This window comes from Apodemus sylvaticus, chromosome X (genome assembly GCF_947179515.1).
Source record: "Apodemus sylvaticus chromosome X, mApoSyl1.1, whole genome shotgun sequence".
NCBI classification, from domain to species: Eukaryota; Metazoa; Chordata; class Mammalia; order Rodentia; family Muridae; genus Apodemus; species Apodemus sylvaticus.
In genome coordinates, this window is record NC_067495.1 from 148,700,800 (window position 1) to 148,721,496 (window position 20,697).

At 38.7% G+C, this 20,697-nt stretch overlaps 1 protein-coding gene across 1 annotated transcript in view; it reads right to left on the bottom strand.

The window, feature by feature from the left end:
• Positions 1-3,255: 3,255 nt before the first annotated feature.
• The window catches only part of Gabra3 (gamma-aminobutyric acid type A receptor subunit alpha3), a 158,555-nt gene continuing 141,113 nt past the window's right edge, over positions 3,256-20,697 (bottom strand). The window contains exon 9 of the mRNA XM_052170752.1: positions 3,256-3,615. Within this exon, the coding sequence (XP_052026712.1) occupies positions 3,280-3,615 (336 nt within the window). The 3' untranslated portion in view covers positions 3,256-3,279. The remainder of the gene's footprint in view (positions 3,616-20,697) is intronic.

Here is a 20,697-nt window from a genome sequence, read left to right on the forward strand (position 1 = left end):
TAGGTCTTTAGGAAGAAGAACTAATGGATTATTAATGAGACCTCTATGTTTAAAAACATACAGGAACAAACAACTATTTAATTAGGAAAATACTATTTAAAGTGGGTTAAAACTGTGCATGTTTATTAGCACTGAATGTTCTCAAGATTGCTTCAAAGGGCTGCACATTCTATTTGTTTATTTCCACTGATATCAACAGATCATGGATAGAGCATCTACTTTCTCCAACACTACCATTAAGAACCCACTTCATGTGGTTCTGATATAAATCAGCATCTTTTCATTCAGTAAACATTTATTGTACACCTATCATGTGCTGGGGAGGTACTTATATACTCAATGTTCTGGGGATCTCCTCCCACTATTTTTCCTTTTCCTCTTATTTACTTCTTCCTTTTAATCTTTCCCCCTTTTCTGTTTCTTTTTTGCCATCCCCATCTACACACACACACACACACACACACACACAGGCCTTGTACCATAAAATATTCAAACCTAGATTTACTGGTCCCAGCAACCAGAAGTGTTGGTGGCAACAGTTGGTGATTTCCCCCCTAAAACTAATCAAATAGTTTTCAGAGGTAAAGTGATTTCAGGATGTTCTTAAGAAAACAAGACTTAAATATTGTGTGGACAAATTTTATAAGCATAGCTGCTTCTGGCATTTTGCCATATCACTATGAGGTGACACTGATTTGCACGGACCTGGACCAAGGGATTTGTGTAACAGTAGCATCTATTACAAGATCATAGAGCTAGAATGAGTATCATTTTAGAGAGTCTTTCATTTTAGAGAAGTGTTTGTGTGTTTGTGTGTGTGTGTGTGTGTGTGTATGAATATGCATGTGTGTGACAGGCTACACTCTCCCAAGGAGCTCTTTTCCTATTCCAAGACATCAGATAAATTTCTCAATTATATCTCTTAAGATTAGTTTTACTTTTAAAATGTTTCATAACACTATGAAAAAGAAAGGTGGCATGCATTGCCTAACATCTGGTTTAACCACTCACATGCTCTCAATCACTTGACTTGAACTATTGCAGAATGGAAACAGTACTCACTAGGAAGGGAACCATGTCTATAACAGGAATAAAAATACTGTTCTCTACTTCTTAGAACTTGGTGAATTTAGCAGAGGAGCAACATAGATGTTTCCTCCTCTTTCCTGTTGGTTAAAGATGACTTTGAGTCATTCAAAGCTGTGTTTTCACATAGGATCCATTTTGGATCACTGTAACCAATCTTGTTATATGGAGATACCCTCTTCCAGTATATTCGAATGGTATTAAGAAGTGGAAAGTTGATGCTACCAGAGTAGATGTCAAAGTGAATATAGTACTTACTGTCTGTAAGACTAATAGCAACCAATGAAAGTATTCCAGCACAAGTACAATTCATAAAGAGTTTAATAAACAGCCGCTAAACATTGCACCAAAGCATTTGAAAACACAATTTCTACAGAGAGGCAAATATCAGGCTTCCATTCTAAATTCCTTAAGACAATCATTAACAGCCCCCTATCCCACCCACCCCCATACCCACACATCCACAAGACTACACTCTTCTAGTCATAGGTTAACCTACAGACACAGTCTTAAGAATAGTGGGACTGGCATGCAATATCCCAACAATGGCAAGGAAGCAGGGAATAATGGAAAGATGGATGAAAAGGCAACCAGCAGCTAATGATACACCCCTTAGGAGCTTTGTTCAGTGGGTGGGCAGGGAGAATCTGTTTGTGGTGCTACTTGTGGATTTACCTTGGACCTTCAGGATATACTGGACTAATTGAGCTATTCAGATCCAAAGTGGCTGAGGCTGTTGTACTGAACAGTCTCACTCCTTTGAGTCATTACTACTAGAAGTGATCTCCTTGGATAATGTATTGTTACCTTTCTAAAGACTATCTCCATAATCCCGAGGGGCCTCCATGGTTGTGCTGATTCTAAGGTCAAAATGGCCCTGGCTTCTCAGCTATTCCTTCACATTGGAAATGGGTGTAGAATACTTCTTTATTAAAGATATTTGTAAGAGGTACAAGCAAATTAATCAGACTTCTGAGAGTACCTTATAAAAATTCCCTCTGTTCTTTTTATTCACATTTAAGAACACATGAGATCAAATGGCCTCTAATACATTATAAAATGGTTAGTAAAGTTAATGACTTAACTGACTCAAAAATAAGTGCAGCTATTTCTATGGCCCTACAATTCCCCCCTCATTACATTGGCATCCAAATCAGGTAAGAAGTTCTTGACATAATGGGGAGCAAAGTGACTGGGCCTGAAAGAGGGCCCCATATATACAATCTATTTGTGGCCCTTTCTTTTGAGTCAGATTTCAGCCTTTAACCACCACCATCATATTCCATCTACTATTTAACAAACTGCATTGGCAGGAAGTTGAGTTTCTTATATTCCCCATCTTTGAACAATTCTTGCATAGGCATTTGATCTAGATCATTTTGTTTGTACATGTACCATTTTAATTTAACTCAAAAATGCCTGCTAATTTTTCCCAGAAGAGTTTGTAGGCAGCCATGAAACCAAAGTAAGCAATGCTCAACTGTCTATAAGGGGCTCAGTATTATTGAGGCAAGGAGACTTTCCTGAATGAGACATATATTCAGGCACTACATTCCTGGGGGGCTGGAAAAAACTACAATAGAGCCCATTGCTTTAATGTTGGAATGACCCAACTAGTTGTCTCTGTCTCTGTCTTCTAAGACAAGAAACTATAACTATATATACTTGAAAAGTTTCCATAGGCTTCTTCCCATTCTATCAGTTCATATGCCTAGTAAGCACTGGTGATGAATGAAAGGTGTCGGGTAAGTAAGATTATATGAAATAGCCCAGCCTGACTCTGTAGTGAGTCAGAATCATCCAATAAAGCCCCAGTCAATAGTGTTCCTGTATCTCAATACCCTAGACCTCACACAGCCAAGGTTTCCACTGGAAGAAGTAGAGTCTCCTGTCCTTTCTCCAGTGGGCAGAGTGAAATTAAACACATGCAGTGCCATCAGCTGGGGGAGACTGGCATACTAAGATGAGAAACTGGACAAATGGCAGTGTTTGGCTCAATCCAAGCAATGTTCAACAGACAAGTCATTTTTCTGTTTTACATTTTCATTGAGGTTCATAAATACGAATTGAGAAGGTGATTACACTCAGCTTGGAACAGGGTTAAAAAGAATCCTGAAACATATGAGGGAATCCCTGGGGTTTGGAGACTTCATGGGGTATACAGTGCTCTGGTTGCTGTGCTGCCACTATTATCTACTGTTTGCGGATCATGCCCTTGATAGCTGATTCCCGGTTCACATATGTAGCCCAATAGACAAGATTGAATATGGCAAAGAGCACAGGGAAGATGATGCGGGAAATTTTGTCAACCTTGCTGACACTGTTGTAGGTCTTGGTCTCAGCAGGAATGTCTTGCACATAAGTGGTCTTGGGTGAAGCAATCACTGTTGGAGTTGAAGAAGCACTGGGAGCAGCAGCCTTGGAGATGGTGGAGAACTCAGTATCCTTGGCCAGGTTAATAGGATAGGTGGTTCCCACTATGTTGAAGGTGGTGCTTGTTTTCTTTGTTGGAGCAGCTGGCGTTTTTTTCTAGAGGCAGAAAAAAGAGGGGAAGTGGGAAGAACAAAACAAACAAAAGATAATGAATTAACAGCATGAAGTACCCTCAGAGACTGCAGGGAAGAAGAACCATGAGGGGAGTTAAAGAACCTACTAAGTAGTCAGGTTTACATATAGGGGATATATTTTAAAGACAGAAAACCTACATGCACAATTTTGACTATCCTAGTCAGCCCCAACTGTCACCTTGACACAGTGAGTCTCAATTTAGGGATTTTCCATATCAAGGTTGGCTTTTGGACCTGTCTGTGAGGACTTGTCTTGATTGTTCACTGATGTAGACGGCTCTACATCACTATGAATATCACTAATTTTTAGGCAGGGGGTCCTAGACTATAATGAGAAAACTATCTAAACATGGGCTTTCAGATCAGCCAACAAGCAGTAGTCCTCCATAGTTTCTACTTCAAGTTCCTGCTTGAGTTCCTGCCCCAGCTTCCCTCAGTAATGAATGGACTAGGACCTGAAAGTGTAAGTCAAGTCAACCCTTTCCTCTCATACATTGTTTTTGGTGAGTGTTTTATCACAGAAGCAGAAAGAAAACTAGAGATTTGCTTTGTAGTTATATGCATTTGAGTAAATCACATTTTCTTCATGATCTTCAGTTTCATTTGTAAGCTAAAGATGAAAATAGCTGGCAGACTGGTGAGATCAGGAGAAAGTGGCAGTGAGAACTGATAAGAAATGTGAGGTCTTATAGACTGTATGATTTCATCTTTCATAGTAACCCTGTGGAAGCAGGTGTCATTCCCACTTGATATGTAAGTCAGCCTCAGTTTAAATGGCAGCACTCATACTACCAATCTGAGTTCCTGACTTTTGTCCATAGATAGTCTATGCTGCTTTCTGTAGCACAAGATACTCTTGGTTACCAGAGGAAAAAAACTCCAAAAGGCTGCGACCATCAAGGGGCACACCTCCTGTGAAGAAGAGAGCTTGGTGAATCTGCAAAGTTCTGTCTTAAAGATATTAATAAATGATATGGAGTATTTACATGCATCATCACAATAACATGCTATCTTCATGCACTATAAAGATACTTACCAAAAAAGGGTGTGTACAAAGGTTTCCCAATCTTGTTAGGCTGCTAACAAGAACTATAGCCTCCCCAGAGAGGGAGTTTTTTTTATCAGTATAAACTATCTTCAGAACACTGTAAAGACTGTTCTCTGTCTCTGTCTTTGTCTCTGTCTCTGTCTCTCTATCTTACACACGCATGCATGTTCATGTTTATGTGGTGTTGCACTGGGGGTCACCACTTGCAAAACAAAGGAGACAATGATTAATGCTTATGTCTGAGCTAGAATAGAGATGCTGTGTGGCAAGGTGGCCAAAGGAGAAAGCTAGCTCCTAACTGCAGCCCAAGGCAGTGGCCTACTTGAAAACTAGAAACTCTTGCCATGTCTTCCCTCCAGCACTTCTTCAGACACCCCTGTCTCATTTTTTGCCATTTATGAGAACAGACAGCTAACTTCTTTACTCTAGCAGTTCTATCCTGATTTTCTTCTTAAGTTTCCTGTTCCTTTTGTTGGCAATTTCCCCGCATCTCTCTTTTATTGCTTTCTTCAGAATTCTTATCACTTTTTATCTTTCTGCCATTAGAACACAGTACCATTTATTTTCCTGATCCAAATAAAATACTCACCTTTTTACATTTATTGAATATCAACAGGGTCAAAAAGTATGCTAGATATTTAGTATTAAGTGGAAAGGTTGGAAGTTGTACTTCAGTCTCTCCTAAATGCTCACAACAATCTATTGTTGAAGAGGGCCTGTGAACAAATGACTGTCATAATGTGTAACTTGAGTCCTAACAGTTTAAAATGCTGTCAATGTGCCTGCAGGTGTGGGAAAGGCAGCTAAAGAAAGGTTCTGAGGTTTCCTGTCTGCATATTAAATGTTGGGCAGTAATCATAAGATGATATTGCAGCAAAGGCCATGCAGAGGCCCAGAACACTGCTGAGGGGTGGCAAGGACTTTGCAGGAATTGAAGGCAGATAGAAAAGACCAGTTCTTGAAAGGGCTTGTATGCCACACTTTGCCTGCCTATGTTTTAGCATCAGTGTTATCAGTCAGGGGCAGGGAGTGTTGGAAAAAAAGAGGAGGGAGAATGTGCAAGATAAGGGGGTGTTCATTTAAGTAAATAAAAGTCTGACTAATAGGACTTTTCAAAAGCAATACTTTTCTTCCTGTTATATAATTGTAGTTACTTTGTTACAAGCAGAAGGGGCACAGAGCTCAAAGCCTTCTAAGAACCTTATAAATGCTTTAAATACTACATGAGGCTCATTTATAATTAGCAAAGTCATTGTGTGAATAGATTCCCGCTGCTAAATGCTTTTGCTATTAAATAAAATAGTGCTTTACTTGTTTGCCTGCTTATTAGCTTGCTTGGTAATTTCTTTTATTCATGGGTAGACAAAAAACAAAAACAAAAACAAAAAAAACAAAGCTGGAAAAACAGAAGGGGAAGGAAAACCATCACCCTGACTTTACTAAAAGCCTTTTCATTTAGTCATCTTATAAGCTGCTTATGACTATGTCTTTGAAATAATCACTTGTGGCAATAAACACATTCTTTGTTTTCTCAGTCACTTTATATTCTATAGGTAAAGAGATGCAAAAGTGGATTTAATCACAGATTATTTAAATGGTAAAGTAAACTTACCTTTTAGTTTCTCTCACCATTTCCAATATGACATATTCTAATCACTATTACATGTCTACCATAGACAGAGCAGGATGCAGAGAAGTTGTCCTTTCATGAGTGGAGAATTTTAAGTTTTGTGAGATTAAAAAGTATTCTAGAGATTAACTGTGAGTGTGCTTAACATTATTGAATTGTACTTTTCATTATTTAAATGATACAGAGTTGGGAAGGAGATAAGAGAGAGTGAGGGTGACAGAAATCAAATGAATTACACACACATAAGAAATTGTCAAAAACAAAATTTAAGTAATAAAAATAAAAACAGAAACTTTTTACCACAATTTAAATTTTATACATCCATCCCTATATGTGTTAGTTGTTTTAATTGTCAACTTGGCAAAATCTGGAATCACTTGGGGAGACATTCTCAGTGAGAGGTTTTCTAGATCAGGTTACTCCATAGGCAATCTGTGGGAGACAGGGTCTTAATTGTGTTAATTGATAAGGGAATGCCCACTAGAAAAGTGGGCAGAATTATTCTCTAGGCTTGAGCCCTAAATTGTACTGTAGTACAGAAAGGGAACTGAGCAGTAGACATTGATTTCTCTCTGCTCTTGACTGTGGATGTCATGTGACTGGCAGTTCAAGTTTTTGTCTTCTTATAGTGTTATTCCTTGAAGTGCTGAGCTGTAACCTGGAACTGGGAACTAAGACACACATCCGCATTTATCTCTGTCCTCAAGGTCACATTTCCCTGGACATGTAATGACAGTATAATCAAACAAATACATGTACCAATGTCAGGCAATGAAAACTAGATTTAAGACACACAAGGAAGGTCAGTGCAAAGTAGGATGGCTAATGCTAATTAAAAAATTATCATTAAGGAGGTAATCTAAGACCCAAATAAGAGAAACCAAACTCTTTAAATACAAAGCATCTTGTATTTGGAAGAGGAATGACTTGTTCTAGGTCAATAGAAGGTAAAACTTCAGATTGGCTAGAATGAATGAAAAGTTTAAAGGGAGATTGCAAAACTGAGTATAATGATACACACCAGAAATTCTACCTAATGTGAAGATTTAGGCACTAGGTTAACTAGGTGAATGTCAGTTTGGACAGCACAGCAAGATTCTGTCCCAGAAAAAGACGGTGGCACATGTGTACACTTAAAAGTATTATTAAATCATAACTAATTTTTTGTTTTTCTTTCATGTGCTAGAACTAACTAGTAGAACTGAATTAATATTTGTTCTTAGTCTCAATTTTAATCTGCCCTTTCAAACTTCATAAGTCTTTCTGATTCTTAATTTAAAAATTAATCATCCCCCCTTAACAACCATTATGCATTTGAATCTACCTTGCATTTCTTAATTTGAGTCTCAGAGGACAGCATGTTGAGAGATTGGAGTTAAAAGGAATCTATGAAACATCCTCAAGAGCCTATGTTCAGGCTAGCTCAATGTCAGTCCATTGATGAATTCTGATTTACTTCAATTGGTCAAAAAATTATATCAGCCTAAGCGTACTACTTTAAGTATTTTCTTTGTGTGTGTGTGTGTGTGTGTTTTCTATTCCTGACAAATCCTAACAGAAAGTTGATCAATGGGTATGAAGTGATGACTCATGAGAATTTGCTCTTCTTGCAGAAGATCTAGGTTCAATTCTTAGCACCAGACGGTAGCTCACAATTCTAATCATGGGCATCTTATGCTCTCTCTCCCCTGGGCTCTGGGGAGCAATCCATGCATTAGTGTATTTAACTAATTATACACATAAAATAAAAGAATTTTTAAAGTTAATCAAGGATCTTGATAAAATCTATGTCGTTTCCAAGTCTATCAGGTTATTAGCCTTTTATTAGAAGTCAGTTTTTCATAATTTCTCCTTAATGAACATAAACTATATCAGCTATTGAGCTAATTTCTTTAAAAATATCTAACTAGCAATATATTCTGGAACTTTTTGCTTATTACACCTGGGACATCTTTACTCTTTGGAATTTTGGGGGTGGTGTTTCACTTTACTTTCTCTTTTTGTATTGATGAATTTTAAGTTAATGACCTTGATGTTTATGATGAATATTCTACAAGAAAGCTGTAATCCCAATCCTTACAACTTCATCTTTTGTGAATATATATATATATATATATATATATATATATATATATATATATATATATATATATATATAAAACTTTGATGACAAAAATAATTAAAATCAGATCACAGTGATGATATCGATGAAAATGTCAGTTCTTTTGGGTTCTTGCCCAAAAAAGAACTTCCACAAGTGCCTAGCATTGGCCATGAGGAGAAATAAATGATTCTTATCTTTCAATACAATATTGGTAGTAATAACATCCTAGAATTAAGTTTGATCATTAAATTTGGCAAAGAATGAAAAATAAAGGATATAGCCCCAATTGGGTAGTTGAAGGTGTGTGTGTGTGTGTGTGTGTGTGTATGCTTTCAAGTCACCAAGGGAAACTTGTTACTTAGAAGCAGAATCATTACAAAGAGTAGTACCCATAGGAGTTTAGACAGACAGAAAATGATGCTCAAATTATAAAGACAACAAATCATTCTCAAGTGCTCACCCCTGTCCTAATCACCCTCTGAGTCACTTCCTAAAAGAATGCTTCCACATATAATAAGTAGTAAAGAATTGCTGGATTACAACTTGAAGCAATAACTGCTGCAAAAAGTGGTGCAAGAGGGAAGAAGATGAGCAACAAAGATTGTTGAAACAAGAGAAACAGAAAGCATGAAAGCAAGATGTGAAAAATCATAAAAATAAGGCAAATGGGAGAGAGAGAGAGAGAGAGAGAGAGAGAGAGAGAGAGAGAGAGAGAGAGAGAGATTTCAGTGAGTGAACAAGCTGCTATGCTATGCAAGCATGAGGAACTGCATTTAATCTCCAGAATGCATGTGAACCTGAGAGTAAAAGGCTGGAAAACAATTTTCCAAGCAAATGGTCCCAAGAAACAAGCTGGAGTGGCCATTCTTATATCAGATAAAATCGACATTCAACAAAAAGTTGTCAAAAAAAGATAAGGAGAAACACTTCATACTGGTCAAAGAAAAATCTTCCAAGATGAACTCTCAATTATGAATATCTATGCTCCAAATGAAAGTGCACCCACAGTCATAAAAGAAACTTTACTAAAGCTCAAAGCACACATTGTACTCCACACAATAATAGTGGGAGACTTCAACACCCCACTCTTGTCAATGGACAGAACATGGAAACAGAAACTAAACACAGACACAGTGAAACTAACTGAAGTGATGAACCAAATGTATCTAACAGATATTTATAGAACATTTTATCCTAAAGCAAATAAAAAAAATATACCTTCTTCTCAGTACCTCACGGTACCTTCTCCAAAATTGACCATATAATTGGTCACAAAACAGGCCTCAACATATACAGGAATATTGAAATAATTCCATGCACCCTATCAGAACACCATGACCTAAGGCTGGTCTAAAGATCAAACAAAAACAATGGATAACACACATTCACCTGAACATTGAACAATGCTCTACTCAATGATAGCTTGGTCAGGGAAGAAATAAAGAAAGAAATGAAAGGCTTTTTAGAATTTAATGAAAATGAGGACACATCATACCAAAACTTATGGGACACAATGGAAGCAGTGCTAAGAGGAAAACTCATAGCTCTGAGTGCCTCCAAAAAGAAAATAGAGAGGATGTACACTAGCAGCTTGACTGCAATTGAAAGCTCTAGAACAAAAAGAAGCTAATACACCCAAGAGGAGTAGACAGCAGGAAATAATCAAGCTTAGGGCTGAAAAGAACTAAATAGAAACAAAAAGAACTATAAAAGAATCAACAAAATCAGGAGCTGGTTCTTTGAGAAAATCAACAAGATAGATAAAACCTTAGCCAGACTAACCAAAAGGCACAGAGGCAGTATCCAGATTAATGAAATCAGAAATGAAAAGGGAGACATAACAATAGAAACTGTGGAAATTCAAAAAGTCATCAGATACTACTACAAGTGCTTATATTCAACAAAATTGGAAAATCTGGATGAAATGGACAGTTTTATAGACAAATACCAGGTGCCAACATTAAAACAGGATCAGATAAACCATCTAAATTGTCCTAAAATTCCTGAGGAATTAGAAGCAGTTATTAACAGTATCCTAACAAATAAAAAAAGCCCAAGAACAGATGGGTTTAGTGTGGAATTGTATCAGATCTTCAAAGAAGAGTTAATACCTATACTCTTCAAACTATTCCACAAAATAGAAACTTAAGGAACACTATCCAATTCATTTTATGAAGCCAAAATAATGCTTATACCTAAGCTAAACAAAGACCAAAGAAGGAAAGAGAACTTCAGACCAATTTCCCTTATGAACATTGATGCAAAAATACTCAACAAAATTCTGGCCAGCCAAATCCAAGAATGTATCAATACGATAATTCACCACAATCAAGACTTCATCCCAGGGATGCAGGGATGGTTCAATATACAGAAATCCATCAATATAATCCACTACATAAACAAATTCAAAGAAAAAAAACCTCATGGTCATTTCATTAGATGCTGAAAAAGCCTTTTGTCAAAATTCAGCATCCCTTCATGATAAAAGTCTTGGAGAGATCAGGAATTCAAAGGCCCATTCCTAAACATAGTGAAAGCAATATACAGCAAACCGGTAGCCAACATCAAACTAAATGGAGAGAAACTTGAAGTAATCAGGGACTAGACAAGGCTGTCTTCTCTCTCCATATCTTTTCAATATAGTACTTGAAGTCCTAGCCAGATCAAATAGACAACAAAAAGATGTCAAAGGTATACAAGTTGAAAAGGAAGAAGTCAAAATATCACTATTTGCAGATGATATGATCATATATTTAAGTAACCCCAAAAATTCCACCAGAGAACTCCTAAAGCTGACAAGCAACTTCAGCAAAGTGGCTGAATATACAACTAACTCAAATCAGTAGCCTTCCTCTACCCAAAGCAAAAACAAACTGGGAAAGAAATTAGGGACATGACACCCTTCACATTAGTCACAAATAATATTACATGCCTTGGTGGGACTCTAACCAAGCAAGTGAAAGATCTGTAAGACAAGAACTTCAAGCCTCTGAAGAAAGAAATCAAATATCTCAGAAGATCGAAAGATCTCCCATGGTCATGGATTGGCAGGATATTAATCCTATATATTATTCCTAATATATTAATAGTAAAAAGAGTCATCTTGTCAAAAGCAATCAACAGATTCAATGCAATCCCCAATAAAATTCCAACTCAATTCTTCCTAGAGCTAGAAAGAGGAATTTGGAAATTAATTTGGAATTAAAAAAAAAAAAAACAGGATAATGAAAACTATTCTCCACAACAAAAGATATCCTGGAGGACTCAACATCCCTGACCTCAAGCAATAGTGATTAAAAAAAACTGTATGGTATTGGTACAGAGACAGGCAGGAAGATCAGTGGAATAGATTTGAAGAGCCAGATATGAACCCACACACCTAAGGTCACTTGATATTTGACAAAGGAGCTAAAAAAAAACATCCAGTGGAAAAAAGAGAGCATCTTTATCAAATGGTACTGGATCAACTGGAGGTCAGCATGTAGAAAAATGGAAATCAACCCATTCTTATCTCCTTGTACAAAGCTCAAGTCCAAGTGGATCAAGGACCTCCACATAAAACCAGACACACTGAAGCTTATAGAGGAGAAAGTGTGGAAGAGTCTTGAACACATGGGCACAAGGGAAAATTTCCTGAATAGAACACCAACGACTTATGCTCTAAGAACAAGAATTGACAAAAGGGACTTCATAAAATTACAAAGTTTCTGTAAGGCAAAGAACATAGTCAATAGGACAAAATGGCAACCAACAAATTGGGAAAAGATCTTTACCAATCCTACATCCGATAGAAGACTAATATCCAATATATACAAATAACTCAAGAAGTTAGACTCCAGAGAGCCAAATAACCCTTTTAAAAAATGGGGTACAGAGCTAAACAGGGAATTCTCAACTGAGGAAACTCGAATGGCACTGAGGTAACTAAAGAAGTGTTCAGCATTCTTAGTTATCAGGGAAATGCAAATCAAAACAACCCTGAGATTTCACCTCACACCAAGCCAGAATGGCTAAGATGAAAAAACTCAGGGGAGAGCAGATGCTGGAGAGGATGTGGAGAAAGAGGAACACTCCTCCACTGCTGGTGGGATTGTAAGCTGGTACAACCATTCTGGAAATTAGTTTTGTGGTTCCTCAGAAAATTAGACATAGTACTATCTGAGGACCCAGCTATACCACTCCTGGGCATATACCCGAAGATGCTCCAACATGTCATAAGGACACATGCTCCACTATGTTCATATCTGCCTTATTTATAATAGCCAGAAGCAGGAAAGAACCCAGATGTTCTCCAACAGAGGAATGGATACAGAAAATGTGGTATATATACACAATGGAGTACTATTCAGCCATTAGAAACAATGAGTTCATGAAATTCTTAGGCAAATGGATGGAACTAGAAAGTGTTTCCTGAGTGAGGCAACTCAGTCACAAAAGAACACACTTGGCATGGTGTAGAGAGCCTTATTGAGGTGCCATGCCACCTGGCAGGAACTTGACATTGACCAATGTGAAGTTCCTCTCCCAGCCTTTGAGTGGGAACTCCTGTGTTAGCCATAGTCCCCTCCATCTAGGGTGGAGCGCTCAGACCAAGATGAAGCCTATTGTTCTTCAAGCGCCTGCAGTCTCTTGAGAAACACTAGCCACTTGTGGAGCAACTGACCCAGTTCTGCTAAGAGGCTTCCAGGCTTTTCCCCCTGCCTATATATATTGGGAGTTCTTCATTAAACTTGAAACCTTGAATAGCAGGTGTTATCTTGGTCTCCATCTCTTTTTTGCTGCCTTCCCATACATCCCCAGCTTCCCTTCCAGTTAACCCATTCGATGTAACTGCAGGCAGTTACAGCATGGGCTTACTGATAAGTAGATATTAACCCAAAAGCTCAAAATAAACAAGTTGCAATTCACAGACCACAGGAAGCTCAAGAAGAAGGAAGACCAAAGTGGGGTTGCTTTGGTTTTTCTGTGAAAGGGAACAAAATACTCACAGAAGCAATTATAGAGACAAAGTGTGGAGCAGAGACTGAAGGAAAGGCCACCCAGAGACTTTCCTACCTGGGGATTCATCCTATAAACAGTCACCAAACCCTGACACTATTATGGATGACAAGAATTGAGTGTCAAAAGGAGCCTGTTATTAATGTCTCTGGAGGGGCCCTGCCAGAGCCTTATACATACAGAGGCAGATGCTAGCAGCCAACCATTGGACCAAGCATGGGGTCCCCAATGGAGGAGTTGGGGGAAGGTCTGGAGGAGCTAAAGGGGTTTCCAGCCCCATGGGAAAAATGAGGATGTTGGCCAACCAGGGCTCCCAGGGACTAAGCCATCAACCAAGGGGCACACATGGTTCCAGTCAAAAGTGTAGCAGAGGAATGCCTTGTTGAGCAACAGTAGGAGGAGAAGTACTTGGTCCTATGAAGGCTCAATAGATGCCCCAGCATGGGGAAATGGAGGGGGAAAGGTGGGAGTGGGTTGGGTAGAGGGGCATATTCTTAGAGGCAGAGGGTGGGAGAATGGGTTGGGGGTTTTCAGGAAACTGGGAAAGGGTATATCATTTAAAATGTAAATGAAGAATATATTCAATTAAAAAGCAGAGAAATGGACTGTTTGGGTTAGATTTATGGATACTAAATTTTAATATCAATTTACATAGCAACAAGAATTTAGTCATTAAATCATTTTTTATTTTTTAATTTACATTGCAAATGATTTCCCCTTACTTCACATGGAAAAATAAATGGAACACTTGGCAATAAAAAACAAAAAAAAGAAGCCGGGCCTGCACTCTGGGAGGCAGAGGCAGGCGGATTTCTGAGTTCGAGGTCAGCCTGGTCTACAGAGTGAGTTCCAGGACAGCCAGGGCTATACAGAGAAACCCTGTCTCGAAAAAAACAAATCCAAAAAAACCAAAAAAAAAAACACCAAAAAAAACACACACACACACACACACACAAAAAAGAGTTTTTCATCTTAGCCATTCTGACTGGTATAAGATGGAATCTCAGTGCTGTTTTGATTTGCATTTCCCTGATGACTAAGGATGCTGAACATTTCTTTAGGTGCTTTAGAGCCATTCGAGTTTCCTCAGTTGAGACTTCCCTGTTTAGCTTTGTACCCCATTTTTAATCGGGTTATTTGACTCTCTGGAGACTAACTTCTTGAGTTCTTTGTATACATTGGATATTAGCCCTCTATGGGATGTAGGGTTAATAAAGATCTTTTCCCAATTTGTTGGTTGCTGTTTTGTCCTGTTGACAGTGTCCTTTGCCTTACAGAAGCTTTGCAGTTTTATGAGGTCCCATTTGTCGATTCTTGTTCTTAGAGCATAAGCCATTGGTGTTCTGTTCAGAAACTTTTCCCCTGTGCCCACGTGTTCAAGATTTGTCCCCACTTTCTCCTCTATAAGCTTCAGTGTGTCTGATGTTATGTGTAGACCTTTGATCCACTTGAACTTGAGCTTTGTACAAGGAGATAAGAATGAGTCGATTTGCATTTTTCTGCGTGCAGACCTCCAGTTGATCCAGCACCATTTGTTAAAAATGCTGTCTTTTTTCCACTGGATGTTTTTAGCTCCTTTGTCAAATATCAAGTGAAAAACTCAGGGGACAGCAGATGCTGGAGAGGATATGGGAAAAGAGGAACACTTCTCCATTGTTGGTGGGATTGCAAACTGGTAAAACCACTCTGGAAATCAGTTTGGCGATTCCTCAGAAAATTAGACATATTACTACCTGTGGACCCATCTATACCACTCCTGTTCATATACCCAGAAAGTGCTTCTACATGTAATAAGGACACATGCTCTACTATGTTCATATCTGCCTTATTTATAATAGCCAGAAGCTGGAAAGAACCCAGATGTCCTTCAACAGAGGAATGGATACAGAAACTATGGTACATATACACAATGGAATGGATACAGAAACTGTGGTATATATGCATTTAATAGTATTCAGCTATTAAAACCAATGAATTCATGAAATTCTTAGGCAAATGGATGGAACTAGAAAGTGTCATTCTGAGTGAGGTAACCCAGTAACAAAAGAACGCACATAGTATGCACTCACTAATAAGTGGATGCTAGTCCAAAAGCTCAAAATAAACAAGTTACAATTCACCCAGCACAGGAAGCTCAAGGAGAAGGAGGACTTACGTGAGGGAGCTATGGTTCCTCTGAGAAAGGGAACATAATACTCACAGGAGCAATAAGAGAGGCAATGTGTGGATCAGAGTCTGAAGTAAAGGCCACCCAGTGACTGCCCTACCTGGGGATTCATGCTATAAACAGTCACCAAACCCGGACACTATGACAAGAAGCGTGTATCAAAAGGAGCACGCCATGGTTGTCTCCAGAGGCCTTGCCTTACAAATACAGACCAGAAACTAGCAACCAACTATTGGACTGGGCTTGGAGTCCCCAATGGAGGATCTGGAGGGTAGACTGGAGGATCTGAAGGGGTTTATAGCCCCAAGGGAAGAACAATGACTTCGGACACCCAGAGAACCCAAAACTCCCAGGGACTGAACCATCAACCAAGGGGTACACATGGTTCCAGTCAAAAATGTGGCAGAGGAATGCCTTGTTGGGTATCAGTGGGAGGAGTGGTTTTGGTCAGGTAAAGGGTCAATAGAGGCCCCAACAAAGAGAAACGGATGGGGGAGGGGGAGAGGTGGGGGGAGGTGGGAGTGTGTGGGGTAGAGGGGCATATACATGGAAGCAGGGGGTGGGAGGAGGGATAGGGAATCTTTGGGGAGGGGGGCTTTTGGGAGGGGGAAATTGGAAAAGGTTTTACCACTGGCAATGTAAATGAAGAAGATACTCAATAAAAAAAAAGAAGAAAGAAAAAAAAACAAAAAAGAAGATAGCTACATAAACATAATTCTACCTCTAACAACAAAAATAACAGGAAGTAACCATCACTTTTCCTTAATATCTCTTAACATCAATGGTAACAATTCTCCAATAAAAAGACATAGGCTAATAGACTGGATACATAAACACAACCCAACATTTTGCTTCATACAAGAAACCCACTTCAGTGACAAAGAGAGACACTACCTCAGAGTAAAAGGCTGAAAAACAATTTTCGAAGTAAATTATCCCAAGAAACAAGCTGAAATGACCATTCTAATGTCGAATGAAAGCCACTTTCAACCTAAAGTTATCAAAAAAGATAAGGAAAGACACTTCATATTCATCAAAGGAAAATTCTACTCTCAATTCTAAACACCTATGCTCCAAATGCAAGGGTACCCGGATTCATAAAAGAAACTTTACTAAAGGTCAAAGGATACATTGTATCTCACAAAATAATTGTGGGTGACTTCAACCCCTCACTCTCATCAGTGGACTAATCATGGAAACAGAAACTAAACAGAGACACAGTGAAACTAACAGAAGTTATGAACCTATTGGATTTAACAGATATCTATATAACATTTTATCTTTTTTTTTCTGGATTGTTTTTTTTATTCGATATAATTTATTTACATTTCAAATGATTTCCCCCTTTCTAGCCCCCCACTCCCCGAAAGTCCCGTAAGCCCCCTTCTCTTCCCCTGTCCTCCCACACACCCATTCCCACTTCCTCGTTCTGGTTTTGCAGAATACTGCTTCACTGAGTCTTTCCAGAACCAGGGGCCACTCCTCCTTTCTTCTTGTACCTCATTTGATGTGTGGATTATGTTTTGGGTATTCCAGTTTTCTAGGTTAATATCCACTTATTAGTGAGTGCATACCATGATTCACCTTTTGAGTCTGGGTTACCTCACTTAGTATGATGTTCTCTAGCTCCATCCATTTGCCTAAGAATTTCATGAATTCATTGTTTCTAATGGCTGAATAGTACTCCATTGTGTAGATATACCACATTTTTTGCATCCACTCTTCTGTTGAGGGATACCTGGGTTCTTTCCAGCATCTGGCAATTATAAATAGGGCTGCTATGAACATAGTAGAGCATGTATCCTTATTACATGCTGGGGAATCTTTTGGGTATATGCCCAGGAATGGTATAGCAGGATCTTCTGGAAGTGAGGTGCCCAGTTTTCTGAGGAATCCCCCAGACTGATTTCCAGAGTGGTTGTACCAATTTGCAACCCCAACAGCAGTGGAGGAGTGTTCCTCTTTCTCCACACCCTCTCCAACACCTGCTGTCTCCTGAATTTTTAATCTTAGCCATTCTGACTGGTGTAAGATGAAATCTCAAGGTTGTTTTGATTTGCATTTCCCTAATGACTAATGAAGTTGAGCATTTTTTAAGATGCTTCTCCGCCATCCGAAGTTCTTCAGGTGAGAATTCCCTGTTTAACTCTGTACCCCATTTTTTAATAGGGTTGTTCAGTTTTCTGGAGTCTAACTTCTTGAGTTCTTTATATATATTGGATATTAGCCCTCTATCTGATGTAGGATTGGTGAACATCTTTTCCCAATTTGTTGGTTGCCGATTTGTCCTTTTGATGGTGTCCTTTGCCTTACAGAAACTTTGTAATTTTATGAGGTCCCATTTGTCAATTCTTGCTCTTAGAGCATACGCTATTGGTGTTCTGTTCAGAAACATTCTCCCTGTACCAATGTCCTCAAGAGTCTTCCCCAGATTCTTTTCTAATAGCTTCAGAGTGTCTGGCTTTATGTGGAGGTCCTTGATCCATTTGGATTTGAGCTTAGTACAAGGAGACAAGGATGGATCAATTCGCATTCTTCTACATGCTGACCTCCAGTTGAACCAGCACCATTTGTTGAAAAGGCTATCTTTTTTCCATTGGATGTTTTCAGCCTCTTTGTCGAGGATCAAGTGGCCATAGGTGTGTGGGTTCATTTCTGGATCTTCAATCCTATTCCACTGATCCTCCTGCCTGTCACTGTACCAATACCATGCAGTTTTTAACACTATTGCTCTGTAGTATTGCTTGAGGTCAGGGATACTGATTCCCCCAGATTTTCTTTTGTTGCTGAGAATAGTTTTAGCTATCCTGGGTTTTTTGATGTTCCAGATGAATTTGATAATTGCTCTTTATAACTCTGTGAAGAATTAAGTTGGGATTTTGATGGGTATTGCGTTGAATCTGTATATTGCTTTTGGCAAAATGGCCATTTTAACTATATTGATTCTACCGATCCATGAGCATGGGAGGTTTTCCCATTTTTTGAGGTTTTCTTCCATTTCCTTCTTCAGAGTCTTGAAGTTCTTGTCATACAGATCTTTCACATGTTTGGTAAGAGTCACCCCAAGATACTTTATACTGTTTGTGGCTATTGTGAAGGGGGTCATTTCCCTAATTTCTTTCTCAGCCTGCTTATCCTTTGAGTATAGGAAGGCCACTGATTTGCTTGAGTTGATTTTATAACCTGCCACTTTGCTGAAGTTGTTTATCAGCTGTAGGAGTTCTCTAGTGGAGTTTTTTGGGTCACTTAGGTAGACTATCATGTCGTCTGCAAATAATGATAGTTTGACTTCTTCCTTTCCAATTTGTATCCCTTTGACCTCCTTATGTTATCGAATTGCCCGAGTTAGTACCTCAAGTACAATATTGAAAAGATAAGGAGAAAGGGGGCAGCCTTGTCTGGTCCATGATTTCAGTGGGATTGCTTCAAGTTTCTCTCCATTTAGTTTGATGCTGGCTACCAGTTTGCTGTCTATTGCTTTTACTATGTTTAGGTATGGGCCTTGAATTCCTGTTCTCTCCAACACTTTAAGCATGAAAGGATGCTGAATTTTGTCAAATGCTTTTTCAGCATCCAATGAAATGACCATGTGGTTTTGTTCTTTGAGTTTGTTTATGTAGTGGATTGCATTGATGGATTTCCGTATATTGAACCAACCCTGCATTCCCGGGATAAAGCCTACTTGATCATGGTGGATGATCGTTTTGATGTGTTCTTGGATTCGGTTGGCAAGAATTTTATTGAGTATTTTTGCATCGATGTTCATAAGGGAAATTGGTCTGAAGTTCTCTTTCTTTGTTGGATCTTTGTGTGGCTTTGGTATCAGCGTAATTGTGGCTTCGTAGAAGGAATTGGGTAGTGTTCCTTCTGTTTCTATTTTGTGGAATAGTTTGAAGAGTATTGGTGTTAACTCTTCTTTGAAGGTCTGATAGAATTCTGCACTGAAACCATCTGGTCCTGTGCTTTTTTTGGTTGGAAGACTTTCTATGACTCCTTCTATTTCTTTAGGCATTATGGGACTGTTTAGATGGTCTATTTGGTCCTGATTTAATTTTGGTATTTGGTATCTGTCCAGGAAACTGTCCATTTCCTCCAGATTCTCCAGTTGTGTTGAGTACAGGCTCTTGTAGTAGGATCTGATGATTTTTTGTATTTCCTCAGTTTCCATTGTTATATCTCCCTTTTCATTTCTAAGTTTGTTAATTTGGATACTTTCTCTGTACCCTTTGGTCAGTCTGGCTAAGGGTTTATCTATCTTGTGATTTTCTCAAAGAACCAGCTCCTGGTTTTGTTGATTTTTTGTATTGTTCTCTTTGTTTCTACTTGATTGATTTCGGCCCCGAGTTTGATGATTTCCTGCCTTCTACTCCTCCTGGGTGAAATAGCTTCTTTTTGTTCCAGTGCTTTCAGGTGTGTCATTAAGCTGGTAATGTATGCTCTCTCCATTTTCTTTTTGGAGGCACTCAGGGCTATGAGTTTTCCTCTTAGCACTGCTTTCATTGTGTCCCATAGATCTGGGTATGTTGTGTCTTCACTCTCATTGTGTTCTAAAAAGTCTTTAATTTCTTTCTTTATTTCTTCCTTGACCAAGGTATCATTGAGTAGAATATTGTTCAGTTTCCACGTGTATGTGGGTTTTCTGTTGTTTTTGTTGCTATTGAAGACCACTTTTACTCCATAGTGATCTGATAGGAGGCATGGGATTAGTTCCATCTTCTTATATTTGTAGAGGTCTGTCTTGTGACCAATTATATGGTCGATTTTGGAGAAGGTACCATGAGGTGCTGAGAAAAAGGTATATTCTTTTGCTTTAGGATAGAATGTTCTATATATATATGTTAAATCTAATTGGTCCAAAGCTTCAATTAGTTTCATTGTGTCCCTGTTTAGTTTGCTTTCCTGATCGGTCCATTGAGGAAAGTGCAGTGTTGAAGTCACCCACAATTATTGTGTTAGGTGCAATGTGTGCTTTGAGTTTCAATAAAGTTTCTTTAACGAAAGAGGGTGCCCTTGCATTTGGAGCATAGATGTTCAGGATTGAGAGTTATTCTTTTTGTATTTTTCCTTTGACCAGCAAGAAGTGTCCTTCAGAGTCTC